This window comes from Anser anser (genome assembly GCF_964211835.1).
Source record: "Anser anser genome assembly, chromosome: 23".
Classification (NCBI taxonomy): domain Eukaryota; kingdom Metazoa; phylum Chordata; class Aves; order Anseriformes; family Anatidae; genus Anser; species Anser anser.
Window position 1 is genome coordinate 5187644 of NC_139744.1, and position 21071 is coordinate 5208714.

The 21071-nt window shown below is 51.1% G+C and overlaps 3 protein-coding genes and 1 pseudogene across 5 annotated transcripts; 2 read left to right on the forward strand and 2 right to left on the reverse strand.

Moving 5' to 3' along the window:
* Positions 1-4096: 4096 nt before the first annotated feature.
* Positions 4097-5216, reverse strand: LOC310885848 (feather keratin 1-like). Of its 2 annotated transcripts, none has more exons than XM_083809651.1 (2): positions 5196-5216; positions 4097-4841 (listed from the first exon to the last, which is right to left on the reverse strand). In XM_083809651.1, the coding sequence occupies exon 2, from the start codon at positions 4818-4820 to the stop codon at positions 4506-4508; it is 315 nt and encodes a 104-aa protein (XP_083665777.1). In that variant the 5' UTR covers positions 4821-4841; positions 5196-5216; the 3' UTR covers positions 4097-4505. The 2 variants fall into 2 exon arrangements, with proteins under 2 accessions (XP_083665777.1, XP_083665776.1); XM_083809650.1 differs by having other exon boundaries at positions 4097-4858; positions 5196-5214.
* A 2089-nt stretch (positions 5217-7305) lies between these two features.
* LOC310885870 (feather keratin 1-like) lies at positions 7306-8455 on the forward strand (annotated as a pseudogene). Its single transcript, XR_014589253.1, has 2 exons — positions 7306-7320; positions 7667-8455. The product of XR_014589253.1 is annotated as a feather keratin 1-like (transcript).
* A 6561-nt stretch (positions 8456-15016) lies between these two features.
* LOC310885857 (feather keratin 1-like) lies at positions 15017-16022 on the reverse strand. Its single transcript, XM_083809659.1, has 2 exons — positions 15926-16022; positions 15017-15564 (listed from the first exon to the last, which is right to left on the reverse strand). Exon 2 carries the CDS (start codon positions 15541-15543, stop codon positions 15229-15231), a length of 315 nt encoding a protein of 104 aa, XP_083665785.1. The 5' UTR covers positions 15544-15564; positions 15926-16022; the 3' UTR covers positions 15017-15228.
* Positions 16023-18437: 2415 nt separating this feature from the next.
* LOC310885531 (feather keratin 1-like) lies at positions 18438-18752 on the forward strand (the record flags this gene model as incomplete). Its single annotated transcript, XM_083808996.1, has 1 exon — positions 18438-18752. The coding sequence occupies one exon, from the start codon at positions 18438-18440 to the stop codon at positions 18750-18752; it is 315 nt and encodes a 104-aa protein (XP_083665122.1).
* Between the last annotated feature and the right edge of the window lie 2319 nt (positions 18753-21071).

Consider the following 21071-nt stretch of genomic DNA (forward strand, 5'->3'; position numbering starts at 1 on the left):
GACACAGCTAGGACAGCTGACCCAAATTGACCAAAGGGATATTTCATGCCATATCGCATCATGCTCAGCAACAAACCAGGGGACAGTTGTTCCAAAGTAGCCATTCTGCAGTGACTTGCTGGGCATTGGTCTGCTGGTGGGAGGTGCTGAAACGTTGTCTTTGCATCACTTGCTTTTTCTCTTTTGTTTACTATTCCCCTCTTAAGCTGTCTTTATTAAGAGACTTTTGCTTCACAAGGTGCTGCATGCAGTGAGGCGCATTTGAAGTGCTTCTACACAAACGCACGCAGTATGAGGAATAAAATGGATGAGCTAGAAGTCTTGGCCCAATCCCACAGCTACATCATCGGCATAAGCAAAACCTGGTGGGATGAGTCCTGTGGCTGGTGTGTCGCAACAGATGGTTACAGGAGGTAATAGATGGTTACAGATGCTCTTCAGGAGGGACAGGCAGGGTAGGCAAGGTGGCGGGCTGGCGATGTATGTGAAGCAGGGGCTGGACTGTGTGGAACTTCAAGCTGGTGATGGCAAAGTTAAGAGCCTCTGATTAAGGATTAAGGGACGAACAAATAAAGGGGATGTCATGGGAATCTATTGCAGACCACCCGGCCAGGATGACAACGCCGATGAATTATTCTTTGCAGAACTAAAAGATGCCTCTATATCAACTCCCCTTGTCCTTATGGGGGACTTCAACTTGCCAGACGTCAACTGGGATTACCACATGGCCGACATGAGCAAGTCCAGGAGGTTCCTAAAGCACCTAGATGATAACTTCTTAGTGCAGGTGTGAAGGGAGCCAACTAGGAAAGGTGCCCTCCTAGATCTGTTGCTGGAGAACAGAGAGGGTCTTGCGGGGGACGTGGCAATTGGCAGCTGTCTTGGCCATAGTGACCATGAAGTGGTTGAGCTTAAAATTTTTGGTGTCAGACAGAAAACTTTCACCAAAACTTCAGCCCTGGATATGGGAAAGCAGGCTGCTCAGGGAAGTAGTTAGCAAGGTCCCCTGGTAAATTGCTTTTGAAGGCATTGGCGTCCATCAGTGCTGGTCAGTCTTTAAGCACTGCCTCCTAAAAGCAGAGGATCAGGCAATTCCAAAATATCGGAAGTCAAGCAGGCGGGGCAGAAGGCTGGCCTGGCTGACCAGGGATCTTCTACTGGAGCTTAGGGAAAAAAAAAGAAAATGTACAGCTGCTGGAAGCAGGGTCAGGCAACATGGAAGGAATACAGGGACACTGATTGCGTTTGTAGGGAGAAAATTCATGTGGCCAAAGCCCAATTAGAGTTGAAGCTGGCCAGGTCTGTGGGAGGCAATAAAAAGGGTTTTTTAGATATGTGAAAAGAAAAAGGAGGACCAAAATAAACATAGGTCCGCTACTTGATGGGGAAGGTCACCTCATAGACAGGGACATAGGCAAAGCAGAGACGTTTAGTGCCTTCTTTGCCTCCGTCTTCAACGCTGATGATGGGCTTCAGGATCCAGGATGCCCTGAGCTGGAGGACCATGATGGTGGGAATGATAAACTCCCAACCAACCCTGAACGTGTGCAGGATTTGCTGCTCCACCTGGATCCATACAAGTCCATGGGTCCGGATGGGATTCTTCCCAGGGTGCTTAAAGAGCTGGCTGACATCATCATGGGACCTCTCTCAATTATTTTTCAACAGTCTTGGGAATCTGGAGAGGTCCCAGTAGACTGGAAGCTGGCAAATGTACCAATTTTCAAGAAGGGCAAGAAAGAAGACCCTAGCAATTACAGGCCAGTCAGTCTCACGTCAGTGCCTGGTAAAATTATGGAGAAGATTATCCTTGAAGTTATTGAAGCGCAGCTGGGGGACAATGCAGTCATTGGTCCCAGCCAAAATGGGTTCACGAGGGGTAGGTCCTGCCTAACAAATCTGATTTCCTTTTATGATAAGATCACCCATCTAGTCGATCAAGGGAAACCAGCTCATGTGATCTTTTTGGAATTCAGCAAAACTTTTGACACAGTTTTCCATAGGATCCTACTGGACAAAATGTCCAGCATACAGCTAAACAAAAACATCATACGATGGGTGAGCAATTGGCTGATGGGCAAGGCTCAAAGGGTTGTGGTAAATGGGGCCACATCAGGCTGGCAGATGGTCACTAGCAGGGTCCCCCAAGGCTCCATTTTAGGGCCAGTCCTCTTCAATGTTTTTATAAACCATTTGGATGTAGGATTAGAAGGTGTTTTGAGCAAATTTGCTGACGACACCAAACTCGGAGGAGTTGTGGACTCGGATGAGGGTGGAAAGGCCTTGCAGAGAGATCTGGACAGATCGGAGAGCTGGGCAATCACCAACCACATGAAATTTAACAAGAGCAAGTGCTGGGTCCTGCACCTGGGATGGGGCAACCCTGGCTATATGTACAGACTGGGCGATGAGGTGCTGGAGAGCAGCCCTGCAGAGAGGGATCTGGGGGCTGTGGTTGACAGCAAGTTGAATATGAGCCAGCAGTGTGCTCTGGCAGCCAGGAGGGCCAACCGTATCCTGGGGTGCATCAAGCATGGCGTCGCTAGTCGGTCGATGGAAGTGATTGTCCCGCTCTGCTCTGTGCTGATGCGGCCTCACCTCGAGTACTGTGTGCAGTTCTGGGCACCACAGTACAAAAAGGATGTAAAACTGTTGGAGAGTGTCCAGAGGAGGGCGACGAAGATGGCGAAGGGCCTAGAGGGGAAGACGTATGAGGAATGGCTGAGGTCATTTGGCCTGTTCAGCCTGGAAAAGAGGAGGCTGATGGGAGACCTCATCGCAGTCTACAGCTTCCTCACAAGGGGGAGTGGAGGGGCAGATTCCGATCTATTCTCCTTAGTCACCAGTGATAGGACCCGCAGGAATGGCGTCAAGCTGAGGCAGGGGAGGATTAGGCTAGACATTATGGAAGAGGTAGGCTCCCCAGGGAAGTAGTCACTGCACCAAGCCTGTCGGAGTTTAAGAAGCATTTGGACTGTGCACTTAGTCACATGGTCTAAAATTTTGGGTAGACTTGTGTGGTGACAGGAGTTGGACTCGATGATCCTTATGGGTCCCTTCCAACTTGGGATATTCTATAACTCCATGATTTATATCAACTGGGAAGTTTTTCCTCACTCTTGGTCTTCCAGCTCTCTCCCCTATCCTGCTGAGGCTGCGGTGTGAGCGAGTGGGTGGTGAGTGCTTAGATGTTTGCCAGGGTCAACCCACAACATGGGTTCATAGGCAGTACTTGTCCTCCTTCCCCTACTCCTTCCATCTGTTCCAAAGGCTTCCTGCAAAACTTTGTGGGGCAACAGGTGCTAGCTGAGTGTATCTAAGGGCCATACACAAGCTCCCAAAGCAGCACTGAGATCACCCAGAGCCCAGTCTGGCAGATGCCTTCCTGCCAGCCAGCCCTCATGCCACACCATCTATCTTGCAGCCCTTATATGACAGCAGACCAAAAGCTGGCCCAGGAAAAGTTGTTTGGGTAGTATAGCCATCCAAAGAGAAGTGACTCCCAGCAGTGTTCCCAGACACTGTGGACACCAATGACATCCTGGGCTGTATGAGCAGAAGCATAGTCAGGAGCTCAAGGGCAGTGACAATCCCACTCTGCTCAACACTCCTCCAAATGCATCTAGAACATTGTACCCAGTTTGAGGCTGTGTAGCAAGAAAGACTTTGACCAAGCACAGCAAGCTCTGAAGTATTGTTGTTAGGAAGGGATTTCCTGGCTTCTTCTTAGCAGCTGTGCCCTCCACCTTGTCAAGGACATAGTCATCCCTCCATACTTACTACTTGCTTCATGCCATTATGCTAATCAGAGGAAAAGAAACAGTGTGGACACCAAAATGCATAGAAGCCACTCAACTACGTTGGATAATTCCATCCAGCTCTAAGTAAGCAGATATTTAGAATCCAGACGGTGACCTGATGCGTGAAGAAGCATTCTGAATGCAAGCCTGTGTTAATGATTGCTAAGCATGAGCATCAGCAACCACCCGCTCCCAGAACTACCAGTCAGCAACACCTCTCTCCCCAGGCATCCTGGAAGAGCAGCTGCAGGGAAGGACAACTCAGAGGCACAAGCTGGGATGCAGAAGAACTTTAATATTAGAGTCAAAAGAGATTGCTCCAAGTGGGGGCCCCAGTGCAGGAAGCACCAGGGGCAGATGAGAGCGTCAGCTGTGTGGCCATGGCAGGCATCCCGCCACCTGTCCATCTGCCAACTCCACTGAGGGAGAAGGACCGGAAGGTACTCTCTAGGCTGACATTCTCGGACTCAGAGCCTAGTGGAGCAGCACCGAGCAACAAGGACACAGGTGGGAAAGGGGAGAGTGGAGGAGGGGTAAGGCATGCATGGGCTGAGTTTTCCGAGAGCCCAGGCTGGACCCATCCTTACGAAATGGGTGGTGGGGTAGTTTGGTACCTCTTAACACAGCAAGCCAATGGTCTGTGCCCAGTCCACTACCAACTTCTGGGTCCCTGAGGGTCTTTCTCCAGGGCCATTGCCAGCAGCTTTAGCAGGGGAGGCACCTTGTGCCGCAGTAGCGGCTGCCAAAGCCAGAGAGGCCAAAGCCCCCGGAGGAGATGGGCACTCCCTGAGAGCTGAGGATGCTGCCAACGGCAGCGGAGGTGGAGGATCCCACGGCGGTGTTCTGCGGGAAGGAGCTGAGGATGGGGCCGGGCAGGGTCACCACCACGGGAGAGGGCTGGATGAAGACGTTGGAGTCCTGGCACTGCCTGACACAGGGCTCATTGCAGCTGTTGGCCAGTGGGGTCGGGCCACAGGGTCCACATGGCAGGCACGGCAGGCACTGGTTGTAGCAGGACATGTCTCGGGGCAGGAAGTGTACCTGGTGGGTGAGAGGGCCTGGAGGAGCATTGGGGTGAGTGAGGAGCATCCTGCAAGACCACCAGCGAAGAGCCATAGCTAATTGTATTTGGGGAGCTGGCAGCTGTGTAATAAGGCTCACAGCGTTCTCCTTCCCTTTCTCCCCAACAGCCTTGGTTAGAATGTCCAGGCCCAGGAAGATCCCAGCTTAGCCCGTAATTTCAGAAACATCTCAGACAAGCCCAACTTCTCTCCACGACACACCTGCCTTACCTCTCCCATAACTAGTGACCCCAAGACCCAAGAGGATCAAGTCAGAGTCATGTGCTAAGAAATCCACTAGGGTGAGGAGGTGGAGTAAGGGCTTCAGACTCACCTCGTTCCCAGGGAGATGGAGGCGAGAAGACTAGATGAGAGAGGGAGTAGATGGGGCCGCTTTTATACGTCTCCTGCACCACCCCAAGCCCACAATCACTCTACATGGGCCATAATTTTCAAGCAGACTCACCTCAAATGCAAAATATCTTAGCTAATGGCACAGGTTCTGTTTCAGTTTCCGTCAACTCTGTCATTTCATTTCCTCATTTCTGACATGCCTATTGTACCATACAGGCTACTTTCTACTACTGGTAGGAGAGTTCAAAGGAATACCCCAGCAGGATCATATCAGAATGGGCAGAAAAGTGCAACAGAGTGGTTGCATTCAGGCAGAGGACAGGACATGGCTTGGTGCACTTTCAGGGAATGGTTGGTGATGAGTTTTGCAGAAAGAGGCCCTGCTCCTCATGGAGCTGCAATCCTCAGCAGAGAACCCAAGGTCTTGTTCATTAAAGATGCTCCACAAGCTTCTTTCTCCTCCCTCCCTCATGGCTCCATCCAACGGTCACCGGTCTTTGCCTCCCCAGGCATCCAGGCTGTGCAAACACTTTCAGCTGTCTGCCTTGATGCCATTACCACTTCCATTAACTAGGCAGAAGACAGCAACCTGGGGCAGGGCTGCCATAAGTGGAGACCTAGACAGGCTGCAGGAATGAGCCCACAGGAACCTCATGGCGTTCTAGAAGGACAAAAGGCAGGTCCTGCACAGGAGGAGGAACAAGCTCTTGCAGCACTACAGACTGGGGACTGAACTACCCTCTGATCCTGGATCCCCTGGACCTCCTCTGAGTAGATCTGCCCCCAGGGCAGGGTCAGACATGGGCGGTGGGAGGCAAGGGACACACAGGCCTCACCCTCCTGGCTAAAGAGATGGGGCTATGTGTAGGAGCTCTCTTGAGTGTTTTGTGGAGAGAAAGAAAGGGTTGCAGAAAACATCTCCCCCCTGGCTGGGTCTCGTCTCTGGGTCCCAGGCAATATGCCTTCTCCTAGCATTAGAGCTTCAGCCCGCCTCCTCCGCCATGTCCCAAAGCCCTCTTCAGGCAACAGCACAAACCAGCACCACTAGGGAGGTAAGGAAGCTCCCCCTCAACAAGCGAGGGCTGGCAGGAACCGGCACTGCCACACAGCTGGGCATACTTAGGGAGGGGACTTGCTCACAAGGGCCCTGGCTACAGAAACATCTCCCAGACTCCAAGGAGGCAATGCATCCCTGCTGCATGAACAAAGCTCTTCCCTGCCCTGCAGACATGGGAGGCAGCTGGAACACACCCCAGGAGGGCAAGGGAATGCCTTCAGCAGGCCAGCTTCCTGGGAGAGACTCTCCCTGCCCAGGACAAGTCATGCTCTAATTTGGGATTGGCCACGTGCCACGCTTCTGGCGTGAAGCCAAGCCAGAATGCCTGCTGTCTGCAGGCCTGAGCACCATGCATGCCAAATCCCCCTCTGGCCAAGCAGCTCCATGCGAATCCGAGCTCGAGCTGTGCCATGCTCCAGGCAGCCCCAACAGCCATTACCCTGAAGCATGACCTTCTGGCCAATACTCTCACAACTTGGGCATTTCAAAGCTGCAGTACAGCCCATCTGCCTATGCAGGCAATGAGCTGTGACTATTGGAGTAGGCTGGGAGCCAGGCCAGCAGGAGAAGGATGCTCCTTGTCCCTTGGTAAAGGAGCTTTCGGGCTTCTAGAAGGGCACTCCAAAGAAAGGAGGATATGTGCGCTTTCTAAGCGGGTCTAATTGTGGTGAATGCATTTCCACAGGGACAGGTACCATGCTCTCCAGAACTTAGGACTAATATACTGTCCCTACTGATGTGTTCCTCCCAGGGGAAATGCTTGACCTCTTATCCTTGTACTTGAAAGGAGCGTTTGCGGCCAAATGGTCAGGTCAGAAATGAGGAAATGAAATGACAGAGTTGACAGAAACCAAAGTACAATCTGTGAAACCAAAAAACGACCTGTGCCATTAGCGAAAATATTTTGCATCTGAGGTGAGTATGCTGGAAAAATACGGCCTTCATAGAGTGATTGAGGAGCCTGGGGCAGTGCAGGAGAGGTATAAAAGACGGCCCATCTCATCACTCTCTCATCCACTCCTCTCGCCTCCATCTCTCTGGGATCAAGGTGAGTCTCAAGATCTTTCTCTTCCTCTTCATCCCTGGGGATTTCTCTGAACATGCCTGCACCTTTATACTCTGCTGGGTCTTTGGGTCTCTAGTTCTGGGAGAGGGAAGGGCTTAGCAGGTGTGGCATGAAGAGAAGCTGGATCTTGGTTGAGGTGTATCTGAAGCTATGGGCTAGATGGGGGGCTTCGTCAAACTGGATATTCTTGCCAAGGACATTGGGGCCAAAGGGAAGAAGAACACTGAGGGCCTCCTTTCACAGCTGCCAGGCCCCAAAACAGCATGTGCCATGGCGTTCCTGGGGTGGGCTGGCAGGCTGATCCTCTCTCACCCCCATGCTCCTCCAGGCCCTCTCTCTCACCAGGTGCGTCTCTAGCCCAGAGACATGTCCTGCTACAACCAGTGCCTGCCGTGCCTGCCATGTGGACCCTGTGGCCCGACCCCACTGGCCAACAGCTGCAATGAGCCCTGTGTCCAGCAGTGCCAGGACTCCAATGTCTTCATCCAGCCCTCTCCCGTGGTGGTGACCCTGCCCGGCCCCATCCTCAGCTCCTTCCCGCAGAACACCGCCGTGGGATCCTCCACCTCCGCTGCCGTTGGCAGCATCCTCAGCTCTCAGGGAGTGCCCATCTCCTCCGGAGGCTTTGGCCTCTCTGGCTTTGGCAGCCGCTACTGCGGCACAAGGTGTCTCCCCTGCTAAAGCTGCTGGCAATGGCCTTGGAGAAAGACCCTCAGGGACCCAAAAGTTGGTAGTGGACTGGGCACAGACCATTGGCTTGCTGTGTTAAGAGGTACCAAACTACCCCACCTCCCCTTTTGTAAGGATGGGTCCAGCCTGGGCTCTCGGAAAACTCAGCCCATGCCTGCCTTACCCCTCCTCCACTCTCTCCTTTCCCACCTGTGTCCTTGTTGCTCAGTGCTGCTCCACTAGGCTCTGGGTCTGACAACGTCATCCTAGAGAGGACCTTCTGTCTCTTCTCCCTCAGTGGAGTGGGCAGATGGGCAGATGGCGGGATGCCCACCATGGCCACACAGTTGACGCTCTCATCTGCCCCTTGTGCTTCCTGCACTGGGGACTCCTCCCCTATCAATTTTGTTTCCCACTTTTGACTCATTAAAGTTCTACTGCATCCCAGCTTGTGGCTCTTTATCATCCTTTTCCCTGAAGACCGTTTCCCAGAGTTCCCTGGGAAAGACATGTTGCTCAGTGGTGGGTCTGCGGGGGGGTGTTGTTGGCAGTTGTGCTGAGCAATACTTAATAGAGGCCTGCAGTGTGCAGGCTTTGTGATGCATCATTTTACCTTCTAGTTTCTAAATGTATCTGTTTAGGGATGGTGTCCTGATTTTGGCTGATAGAGAGTTAATTTTCTTTGTAGTGGCTGCTGTGTGCCATGTTTTAGATTTAGGCAACAAATAATGTTGATAATACCCTGATGATTTAGTTTTGGCAGGACAGTTATTACACTAAGTCAAGACTTTTCATCCTCTCATACTGCCCTTCCAGTGGGAAGTCACAGAATCATAGAATATCTGAGTTGGAAGGGACGCACAAGGATCATCCAGTCCAATTCTGGGTCCCCAGAGGACCACCAAAAATAAATAAATAAATAGATAAATAAATTTAAATCAGATCATGTGTCTAAGAGTGTTGTCCAAATGCTTTTTGAACTCTGTCTGGCTCGGTGCCATGACCGCTTCCCTGGGGAGCCTGTTCCATTATCAGACCAATTTCTTGGTGAAGAACTTTTTCTTGATATCCAGCCTAAACTTCCCCTGTCACAACTTCAAGCTGTTCCCTTGTGCCCTATTGCTGGTCACCAGAAAGAAGAGATCAGTGCCTGCCTCTCCACTCCGCCTCATGATGAAGTTGTAGACTGCAATGAGGTCTCCCCTCAGCCTGCTCTTCTCTAGATTGGTCCAAGTGACTTCAGCCACTCACTATGTCTTCCCCTCTAGACCCTTTACCTTATTTGTTGTCCTCCTTTGGACACTCCCTAACACCTTTATGCCTTTCTTATACTGTGGCACCCAAAAGTGCACACAGTACTCCAGGTGAGGCCACACCAGCATAGAGACAGCAGCAAGACAATCACTTCCCTTGACCACCCTGTGATACAGTCGGCCCTCCTGGCTGCCAAGGCACACTGCTGGCTAACGTTCAGCTTGCTGTCAATCAAAACCCCCAAGTTGTTTTCTGTGGGGCTGCTCTCCAGCATCTCATCCCCCACTCTGAACTTATAACCAGGGTTGCCTCTTCCCAGGTGCAGGATCCAGCACTTGCTCTTTTTGGTGGTTCATATTGTTGGTGATTGTCCAGTTCTCTAATTTGTCCAGATTTCTCTGCAAGGCCTCACCACCCTTGACAGAGTCAATGTCTCCACCCAGTTTGGTATTATCCACAAACTTGCTCAAAAAACCTTCAAGTCTTTCATCCATATCGCTTATGAAAACATTGAAGAGGACTGGTCCTAAAATGGAGCCCTGGGGAACCCCACTGGTGACAAGTCGCCAGCCTGATGTAACCCCGTTTACAAGAACCCTCTGGGCCTGACCCATCAGACAATTGTTCACCCATCTTACTAACTTTTTATCTTACTGTATTCTGGTCATTACATCAACTGGCTTCCCTTGGTCAACTAGCTGAGAGATCTTGTCATAGAAGGAAATTAAGTTGTTAGACATGATCTTCCCCTAGTGAACCCATGTCGGCTCTGACCAATGACTGCGTTGTCCTTTAGGCATTTTTCAGTAACTCCCAGACTAATCATCTCCATAATTTTACCAGGCACTGAAGTGAGACTGACAGGCCTGTAATTGCCAGGATCTTTCTTGCCCTTCTTGAAAAGGGTGGGGGTGTAGAGGAAGCTGAGAGGAGCTACAGCCAGAACAAATGACCCAAACTGGCCAAAGAGATGTTTCATACTATATGATGTCATGATGGACAATAAGAACTGTGTGGGATGGCTGGCTGGGGAGACACGATTGCTCAGGGACTGGCTGAGCATTGGATGATAGGTGGTGAACAATTGCATTATAAATCACTTCTTTTATACACTTATATATATAGTTCTCATTATTATTATCTTTATTTTCCCTTCCATTTCTATCCTATTAAAGTCTATTTATCTCAACCCATGAGTTGTTTGTTTTTTTTTTCCTTCTGATTCTCTCCCCCATCCTACTTGGCAGGGTAGGAAGAGAGTGAATGACTCATTGGTGCTTAGCATTCTGCCAGTTTAAACTGCAACAGGAGTGCAAAGATGATGACAGATTAAGCGCAGATGATGACAGATCTGACCGGACTGTGTTAAAACAAGATTTGTTATAAACATGATATTAGTTTAATAGTTGGTGGTTGCAATGTTGATTTTTTGTTGTTGTTGTTTTTCACAATGTTGATTTATGTGCTTCCAAGGTTATTTTTCTTAATTCCTTTCTTTTTGTTTATTATCTCTGGTCCTGGCCTAAGTTTGTTTACGGTTCTGCCAGTTTGTATATAGCATGTGCTCATATTACTCTGACTGTGAACTTAATCCAGTATTTGTACTCAGTATGGCCATCAGTTTAGCACTTCAGGAGTCTTACTGTAGAAACTATTAACAAGGACACCCTTTACTCCAGGTGAGTTGAAATGTTTTTTAAAATTTTTGAATATTCTGGGCATGTTCAAACTAGCAGGATCCTATTGCTATGTCTCCTACATGTGTTTCCACATGTCTGTAGCTAGACAACTATTTAAAAATTCCACCCAGAGATCTGCCCTGAGGCAGGATGGTTATGAGTGACAAGGTACGTGGGAGGATATGGGCAGGTATTTATCAAGATTGTCACCTCCGGTGGTTTTGGAATTCACCTCTGAACAAATGCGGAATCCTAAAAAGCTGATGAAATATTTTAAAATGGTACACCCTGATCCTGGAAATGCCAGAGATTTACAGCTTGCTGCACAGTGCTGGGGTCTGGCCTGTGCCTATCAAACAATATTCAATACTATTCAGAACCTTCAAAGGGAAGAAAATCTCTCTGGATCTGATCCAGTCCCTGCAACAGTCTCTGCAGCTACTCCAACTGCCACTCCAACCCTCGTGACAGACCCTGCAGCTGAACAAGAGAATCAAACTGTGCTGGCATCAGTTGCCCCTATATGTAAGACAAAGCAATGTATGCAAAAGTCAGCTCATTTAGTAAGGAAAGAAACTCCTACTCAAAAGGGAAGGAGGAAGAAGAAGACGAGGCAGGCTTCTCTGAAGCAGGACTATCACAGGAACAGGAAGAGGAAGATGTCGTAAAAGCACCAGTAACCACCAGGTCCCTATCCCTGGGTGATCTGTAAGATGATATGCAAAAAGATTTCAGCCATCATCCAGGTGAGCACATTGCCAGCTGGCTGCTCCAATGCTGGGATACTGGGGCCAGTAGCCTGGAATTAGAGCCAAGCAGCTGGGATCCCTTTCTAGGGAAGGGGGAATTTACAAAGTGATTAGAAAAGGGGCACGATCCTTTAGTCTCTGAAGGCTACTCCTGTCAGGTGTGAAGGAAAGAGATTCCTTCAAGGAAGATGCTGTATGTCACTGTGGTGATTTTACCCTGCTGGACAGCTAAACACCACAACTGCTTTCTTACTCCCCCTCCTCAAAGGAAAAGAGGGAGAAAATATGATGGAAAGGACTCAAGGGTTAAGATGAGGACAGAGAGATCACTCACCAAGTCTTGTCATGGGCAAAACAGACTCATCAGAGTAGGCAGATTAATGTAATTTATTACCTATCACTAGCAGAGTAGAACAGTGAAAAAACAAAAACAAACTAAAAACACCTTCCCCCCACCCTCTTCTACATCCTTCCCCCAAGCAGCGCATGGGAACGGGGAATGGTGGCTGTGGTCAGTCCATAACACTTCAACTCTGCCGCTCCTTCGAGGTGACTCTGCCCCTGCTCCAGTGTAGGGTCCCCCCATGTGTTGCTGTCCTTGCCAAACTGATCCTGCATGGGCTACCCACAGGCAGCAGCTCTACAAGAACTGCTCCAAATATGGGTCCATACCACAGGGTCCATCCATCACAAGCAAACTGCTCCAACATGGGTCCCCCACAGGCAGCAGCTCCCCCCAGATCCCCTGCTCCTGCATGGGCTTCTGTCCATGGGTTTCAGCTCCAGACTGGGGCCTGCTCCTACAGGGGCTCTCCATGAGCCACAGCCTCCTTCAGGCCACATCCACCTGCTCCACTGGGGGCTGCAGTGTGGAGATGTGCTCCACAGTGACTTCAGAATATCACCAGAAGAGGAGGTGACACATGCTGAAGAAGCCCCTCTGTATAATAAACTACCAGAAAATGAGAAGCAATATGCTCTGTTCACTGATGGGTCCTGTTGAATTGTTGAAAAGCATTGGAGGTGGAAGTCTGCTGTCTGGAGTCCTATACAGCAAGTTGCAGAAACTGCTGAAGGGCCTTGAAAAGCAAGTCTTATGGTGACATGGCACCCCAGAAAGAAGTGAGTTGGACAATGGCGCTCATTTCTGAAACAACCTCACAGACACCTGCGCCAAAGAGCATGGCATTGATTGGGTATATCACATCCCCTCTCATGCACCAGCCTCTGGGAAAATAAAATGATACAATGGACTGTTAAAGACTTTACTAAGAGCAATAGATGCTGGGACATTCCAACATTGGGATACACATTTAACAAAGGCCCCCTGGTTAGTCAACACTAGACAATCTGCCAACCAAGCTGGCCCGGCCCAATCAAAACTGTTACATACTGCAGGAGATAAAGTCCCCATAAATAACATGCTGGGGAAGACAGTCCGGGTTATTCCTGCCTCAGGCAAATGGAAATCCAACCATGGGATTGCTTTTGCTCAAGGCCCTGGGTGCACTTGGTGAGTAATGTGGAAGGATGGGGAAGTCCAACATGTACCCTCAAAGAGATTTAATTTGGGGTGAGAATAGCCAATGATTTGAATTGTATTATTTTAATTGTTATAGTATTATATAGTATTATATACTGTATGCCATTGCTACTATAGTCACTATAAGTTACATCAATGGTATTACAGTAAGAGTCATCCAGAAGAATGAATATTGATGGAACCGAGTGAAGTACATCAGTGATAGAACCAGACAAGCGCAGCAGTGATGAAACCAGAGCTGGCTTCTGCATGCAACAATTCATCCCCATACACCATCTCTTCTGCCCCAAAGGACTCTTATGAAAGATGGAGCCCAAAGTCATGGACTAAATAAACTCAACAGACACTTTAGAAGGATGGTCCATAGGCTAAGGGAGTGACATCAGTGTGTAAATATCAAAAGGCAAGAGAGCTGGAAATTAATTAGGATGTAATAGAAAGCACAGGACCTGAGAGTGACGTAAATGGTATGAAATAAGGGGTGGATATTGTCCTGGTTTTGGCTGGGATAGAGTTAATTTTCTTCATAGCGGCTGTTACATGCCATGCTTTGGCTTTAGGAAAAAAATAATACCGATAACACAATTATATTTTCAGTGTAAGCACGTGGTCTCGTCTCTTTAGCCATGCACTGGCATTCTGTTGAGCTTGGTTCTGTCTTCTTCAGCACCTCACTGTAGCTATTCCAAAGGTGCTCTATGGTCTCCAACCAAAACCTGATCTTCCTAAGGAAAGCCTGTAACCCCAGACTCTCCTCATTACCGAATTGCTCTGGCTACCTGAAAATCCTGGACAACATCAGCAAAACTCATTCTACTTGAACAATGTATTTCTTGAAACAGAGACCAAAATTGGGCACAGTGCTTTAGCTGCATTTGGAGGAGTGCTGAGCAGAGTGGGATTGTCACCTCCCTTCACCTCCTGGCTACACTTCTGTTCATACAGCCCAGGATGTCATTGGTGTCCTCGGTGTCTCGGAACACTGCTGGGAGTCACTTCTCTTTGGTTGGGTTTACCACCCAAGCGACATTTTATGGGCCAGCTTTTCATCTGCTTCCATAAAAAGGCTGCAAGATAGATGATGTTGCATGAGGGTGGGCTGGCAGGAAGGCATTTGCCAAACTGGGCTCTGGGTACTATGTTGGGGAGCTCATGGATGGATCTTGGAGACACTCAGCCAGCACCTGCTGCCTCTTCTCTTCCCCTCAGTCTCTCCCTGCCTCCCTCTTCCCCACAAATTTTTCCAGGAAGCTCTGGAAACAGATGGAAAGAGTAGGAGATGGAGGACATGCACACCTTCTGAGCCTGTGTGGTGGGCTGACCCCAGCAAGCATTTAAGCACCCATAACCCACTCACTCACACTATAACTACAGCAGGGTACGGGAGAGGGTTGGAAGACCAAGAGTGAGAAAAACTCCTGGGTCAACATAAAGATAGCTGCTGTCCTCCCAGGGCTTCCTGCAGTTCTGGCTCCTCACTGGAGGTCAGCAGTGGCCACATGCCACCTTCAGCAGGATGTGCACCAAGGTCGAGATGGCAGGCCAAGACAGAGAGGCAGCGAAGCTGGGCCTGATGGCCAGGGGCCCTGCAGAACTCATGGGCACCTCCCCCACATGTGAGTGACAGTGCTTTCCCAAGGGGCCCTACCGCAAAGGGCCTCACCCTTTGGGAAATGTGAATGGTCCCCACGTGTCCCACATGCCCCCTGACGTCCCCAGAGCATTGGTCCTGACAGTTGGTGTCTGGAGTGTCTGCAGGGGAAGGACAACTCAGAGGCACAGGCTGGGATGCAGCAGAACTTTAATATTCAAGTCAAAAGAGGGAAACGAGGTTGCTCCGAGAGGAGGCCCTAGTGCAGGAAGCCCCAGGAGCAGATGAGAGCGTGCACTATGGCTGACCCCATCCTTTCTAAAAGGGGTGTTGGGGTTGTTTGGTCCGTCTGAACACAAGAAGCCAATGCTCTGTGCCCACTCTGCTACCAATTTCTGTGGTCCTTTAGCAGGGGAGGCACCTCCTGCCACAGTAGCGGCTGCCAAAGCCAGAGAGGCCAAAGCCCCCGGAGGAGATGGGCACTCCCTCGGAGCTGAGGATGCTGCCAACGGCAGCGGAGGTGGAGGATCCCACGGCGGTGTTCTGCGGGAAGGAGCTGAGGATGGGGCCGGGCAGGGTCACCACCACGGGAGAGGGCTGGATGACAACGTTGGAGTCCTGGCACTGCTGGACACAGGGCTCATTGCAGCTGTTGGCCAGCGGAGTTGGGCCACAGGGTCCACATGGCAGGCATGGCAGGCACTGGTTGTAGCAGGACATGTCTCAAGGCAGGACGTGCACCTGATGGGAGGGAGGGCACAAAGGGGCACAAGGATGAGAGGAGCAACCTGCCAGCCCACCACTGGGTAGCAACAGCACATGCTGTTTGGGAAGCTGGTGGCTGTGAAAGGAGGCTCACAGCCTTCTCCTTCCCCTCGGCACCAACGTCCTTGATCAGAATATCCAGGCCCAGGAAGATCTCCACTTAGCCCATAGCTTCAGATACACCTCAGGCAGAACCAAGCTTCACTCCATGCGATACCTACTGCTCCCTTCCCTCTCCCATTTCTAGCTTTCCCAAGACCCAAGAGAAGATGAAGGGGCAGACATGTGCTAAGAAATCCCCCAGGATGAAGTGGAGGAGAAATGGCTTCAGACTCACCTTGATCCCAAGGAGATGGAGGTGACAGGAGTGGATGAGAGACTGAGGAAATGGGGCTGCTTTTATACCTCTACTGCACTGCCCCAGGCCCTCAGTCACTCTATGCAGGCCATAATTTTCCAGCATACCCACCTCAAATGCAAAATATCTTAGCTAATGGCACAGATTGTACTTTGGTTTCTGTCAACTCTGTCATTTCATTTCCTCATTTCTGACCTGACCATTTGGCCGCAAAGGCTCCTTTCAAGTACAAGGATAAGAGGTCAAGCATTTCCCCTGGGAGGAACACATCAGTAGGGACAGTATATTAGTCCTAAGTTCTGGAGAGCATGGTACCTGTCCCTGTGGAAATGCATTCACCACAATTAGACCCGCTTAGATAGAAAGCGCACATATCCTCCTTTCTTTGGAGTGCCCTTCTAGAAGCCCGAAAGCTCCTTTACCAAGGGACAAGGAGCATCCTTCTCCTGCTGGCCTGGCTCCCAGCCTACTCCAATAGTCACAGCTCATTGCCTGCATAGGCAGATGGGCTGTACTGCAGCTTTGAAATGCCCAAGTTGTGAGAGTATTGGCCAGAAGGTCATGCTGCAGGGTAATGGCTGTTGGGGCTGCCTGGAGCATGGCACAGCTCGAGCTCGGATTCGCATGGAGCTGCTTGGCCAGAGGGGGATTTGGCATGCATGGTGCTCAGGCCTGCAGACAGCAGGCAATCTGGCTTGGCTTCACGCCAGAAGCGTGGCACGTGGCCAATCCCAAATTAGAGCATGACTTGTCCTGGGCAGGGAGAGTCTCTCCCAGGAAGCTTGCCTGCTGAAGGCATTCCCTTGCTCTCCTGGGGTGTGTCCCAGCTGCCTCCCATGTCTGCAGGGCAAGGAAGAGCTTTGTTCATGCAGCAGGGATGCATTGCCTCCTTGGTGGAGTCTGGGAGATGTTTCTGTAGCCAGGGCCCTTGTGAGCAAGTCCCCTTCCTGAGCATGCCCAGCCGCATGGCAGTGCCGGTTCCTGCCAGCCCTCGCTTGTTCAGGGGGAGCTTCCTTACCCGCCTCGTGGTGCTGGCTTGTGCTGTTGCCTGAAGAGGGCTTTGGGACATGGCGGAGGAGGTGGGCTGAAGCTCTAATGCTAGGAGAAGACATATTGCCGGGGACCCAGACACGAGTCCCAACCAGGGGGAAGATGTTTTCTGCAACCCTTTATTTCCCTCCAAAAAACACTCAAGAGAGCTCCTACACACAGCCCCATGTCTTTAGCCAGGAGGGTGAGGCCTGTGTGTCCCTTGCCTCCCACCGCCCATGTCTGACCCTGCCCTGGGGGCAGACCTACTCAGAGGAGGTCCAGGGGATCCAGGATCAGAGGGTAGTTCAGTCCCCAGTCTGGAGTGCTGCAAGAGTTTGTTCCTCCTCCTGTGCAGGACTTGCCTTTTGTCCTTCTAGAACGCCATGAGGTTCCTGTGGGCCCATTCCTGCAGCCTGTCTAGGTCTCCCCTTGTGGCAGCCCTGCCTTGGATTGCATCAGCTGGCCCCCAGTTGCTGTCTTCTGCCTAGTTAGTGGAAGTGGTAATGGCATCAAGGCAGACAGCTGAAAGCATTGGCACAGCCTGGATGCCTGGGGAGGCAAAGACCGGTGACCATTGGATGGAGCCAAGAGGGAGCAAGGAGAGAGAAGCCTGTGGCTTGTCCTTCAGGAAGAGGAGCCTTGGGTTCTCTGCTGAGGATTGCAGCTCCATGAGGAACGGGGCCTCTTTCTGCAAAACACATTACCAACCATTCCCCCAAAGTACACCAAGCCATGTCCTGTCCTCTGCGTGAATGCAACCACAGCAGCACTCGGGCTCCTTTTCACTGATAAGAACCTGCCAGGGTATTCCCTGGGTCTGTCATACCAGTAGTGGAAAGTAGCCTGCCAAATACAATAGGCATGTCAGAAATGAGGAAATGAAATGGCAGAGTTGACAGAAACCAAAGCACAACCTGTGCCATCAGGAAGGTTATTTTGCATTTGAGGTGACTGCTGGAAAATTACAGCCTGCGTAGAGTGATTGTGGGCCTTGGGCAGTGTTGGACAGGTATAAAAGAGGCCCCATCTCCTCACTCTCTTCATCCACTCCTCTCACCTCCATCTCTTTGGGATCAAGGTGAGTCTGAAGCCCTTTCTGCTCCGCTTCATACCTGCAGATTTCTCATAACATGCCTGCACCTTCCTCCTCTATTGGGCTTTGGGGTTGCTAGTCATGGGAGAGGGAAGGGAACAGGAGGTGTGTCATGAAGTGAAGCTGTGGCTTGGCTGACGTACGTCCCGAGATATGGGTTTGGTGGGGAGCTCCTTTGACCTGGACGTTCTTCCAAGGCTGCTGGGGCTAAAGGGAAAGAGAAGACTTTGGGCTTCCTTTCACACCTGCCAGGCCCCAAAACAGCATGTGCCATGGCTTTCCTGGGGTGGACTGGCACATTTCTCCTCTCACATCAGTTCTACTCTGGGCCCTGTCTCTTACCAGGTACACCTCCTGCCCCGAGACATGTCCTGCTACAACCAGTGCCTGCCGTGCCTGCCATGTGGACCCTGTGGCCCAACTCCGCTGGCCAACAGCTGCAATGAGCCCTGTGTCAGGCAGTGCCAGGACTCCAATGTCTTCATCCAGCCCTCTCCCGTGGTGGTGACCCTGCCCGGCCCCATCCTCAGCTCCTTCCCGCAGAACACTGCCGTGGGATCCTCCACCTCCGCTGCTGTTGGCAGCATCCTCAGCTCTCAGGGAGTGCCCATCTCCTCTGGGGGCTTTGGCCTCTCTGGCTTTGGCAGCCGCTACTGTGGCACAAGGTGCCTCCCCTGCTAAAGCTGCTGGCGATGGCCCTGGAGAAAGACCCTCAGGGACACAGATGTTGGTAGCAGACTTGGCACAGAGCATAAGCTTCTTGCATTAAGAGGCGTCAACCACCCCTACACCCATTGCAAAAATAATGGGCCATCCTGGGTTCTCGGAAACCACGGCCAATGTCTGCCTTTCTTCTCCTTCACTCTCTCCTTTCCCACCTGTGTCCTTGTTGCTCAGACCTACTCCACTGAGCTCTGAGTCCCACAACATCAGCCTAGAGAGGACCTTTTGTCCCTTCCCCCTCAGTGGAGTTGGCAGATGGACAGGTGGCAGGATGCCCTCTGTGGCCAACCAGCACACGCTTTCGTCAGCCTCTGGTGCATCCTGCACCAGGGCCTCCTCTCAGAGTGACGTCGTTTCCCTCTTTTGACTCTAATATTAAAGTTCTTCTGCATTCCAGCCTGCGCCTCTGAGTTGTCCTTCTCCTGCAGCTGCTTTTCCAAGATGCCTGGGGAGACAGGTGTTGCTGACTGGTAGTTCTGGGAGTGGGCATTGGTGGAACCAACCACCAGTGGAAATCGCTTCCTAACAGCACAACAGAACTTGCTGTGCTTGGTCAGTCTTTCCTGCTACAGAGCCCAAAACTGGGCACAGTGTTCTAGATGCATTTGGAGGAGTGCTGAGCAGAGTGGGATTGTCACTGCCCTTGAGCTCCTGAGCCGTCAATGACACCAAGCTGAGTGGTGCAGTTGATAGAAAAGAAGGAACAGATGCCATTCAAAGGGACCTCCACAGGCTGGGGAAGTGGGCCTATGTGAACCGCATGAGGTTCAACAAGTCCAACTGCAAGGTGCTGCACCTGGCTCAGGGTAGTCCCACACAGGAGTACAGACAGGGAGAAGAACTCATCAAGAGCAGTCCTCCAGAGAAGGACTTGGGGGTTCTAGTGGACAAAAGGCTTGACATGAGCCAGCCATGTGCGCTTGCAGCCCACAAGGCCAACTGCATCCTGGTTTGCATCAAAAGAGGTGTGACCAGTAGGTCGAGGGAGGTGATTGTCCCCCTCTACTCTACCCTCATGAGTACTCAGAGTACGGCATCCAGGTCTGGGGCCCCCAGCACAAGAAAGATGTGGACCTGTTAGAGCGAGTCCAGAGTAGGCTGAAAAATGATCAGACGGCTGGAGCACCTCTCCTATGAAGAAAAGCTGAGAGAGCTTGAGAAGTTCAGCCTGGAGAAGAGAAGGCTCTGGGGAGACTTCATTGTAACCTTTCAATACTTAAAGGGGTCTCAGAAAAAAAGATTGAGAAGGACTCTTTACTTGGGTAGAACATGATAGGGCAAGGGGGAATGGTCTTAAACTAAAAGAGGACAGATTTAGACTAGACCTTAAGAGGAATTTCTTCACTGTAAGAGTAGTGAGGCACTGGAACAGGTTGCCAAGAGAAGTTGTGGATGCCCCATCCCTGGAGGTGTCCAAGGCCATTCTGGATGGGGCCTTGGCCAATCTGATACAGCAAGTGGCATCCCTGTCTCCCTGTCTGTGGCAGGGGGGTTGGAGTTAGGTGGTCTTTAAAGTCCTTTCCGACCTGAGCCCTTCCATGATTCTGTAATTCTATGATTCTTGAGCTCCTGACTATGCTTCTGCTCACACAGCCCGGGATGTCATTGGTGTCCTCGATGTCTCGGAGCACTGCTGGGAGTCACTTCTCTCTGGACGGGTTTGCCACCCAAGTAACTTTTCCTGGACCAGCTTTTGGTCTGCTGCCATAGAGGGGCTGCAAGATAGATGATGTGGCGTGAGGGCAGGCTGGCAGGAAGACATCTGCCAGACTGGGCTCTGGGTGCCTGCGGTGCTGCTTTGGGGAGCTTGTGGACGGCCCTTAGAGACACTCAGAAAGCACCTGCTGTCTCTCCTCCTGCCCTCAGTCTCTCCCTGCCTCCCTCTTCCCCACAAGGTTTTGCAGGAAGCCCAGGGAACAGACGGAAGGAGTAGGGGGAGGACTGTGTGGTGGGTTGACCCTGGCAAGCATCTAAGCACCCACCATGCACTCGCTCACGCTGCAGCCGCAGCAGGACAGGGGAGAGAGTTGGAAGATGAAGAGACAGGAAAACTCCCCGGCTGATATAAAGACATTTTAAGGAGGGAATGGGAAACAAAAGAGAAAAAGCAAGTGATGCAAAGGCTGTGTCTCATCAACTCCCACCAGAAGACCGATGCCCAGCAAGTCTCTACAGGATGGCTACTTTGGAAGAACTGTCCCGCTGTTTTCTTGCCAAGCATGATGCTCTATGGTATGCAATATCCCTTTGGTAAATTTGGGTCAGCTGTCCTGACTG

Coding starts and splice junctions, on each gene's coding strand:
- LOC310885848 (XM_083809651.1), bottom strand. CDS start 4,820: ATGTCCTGCTACAACCAGTGCCTGCCGTGCCTGCCATGTGGACCCTGT.
- LOC310885857 (XM_083809659.1), bottom strand. CDS start 15,543: ATGTCCTGCTACAACCAGTGCCTGCCATGCCTGCCATGTGGACCCTGT.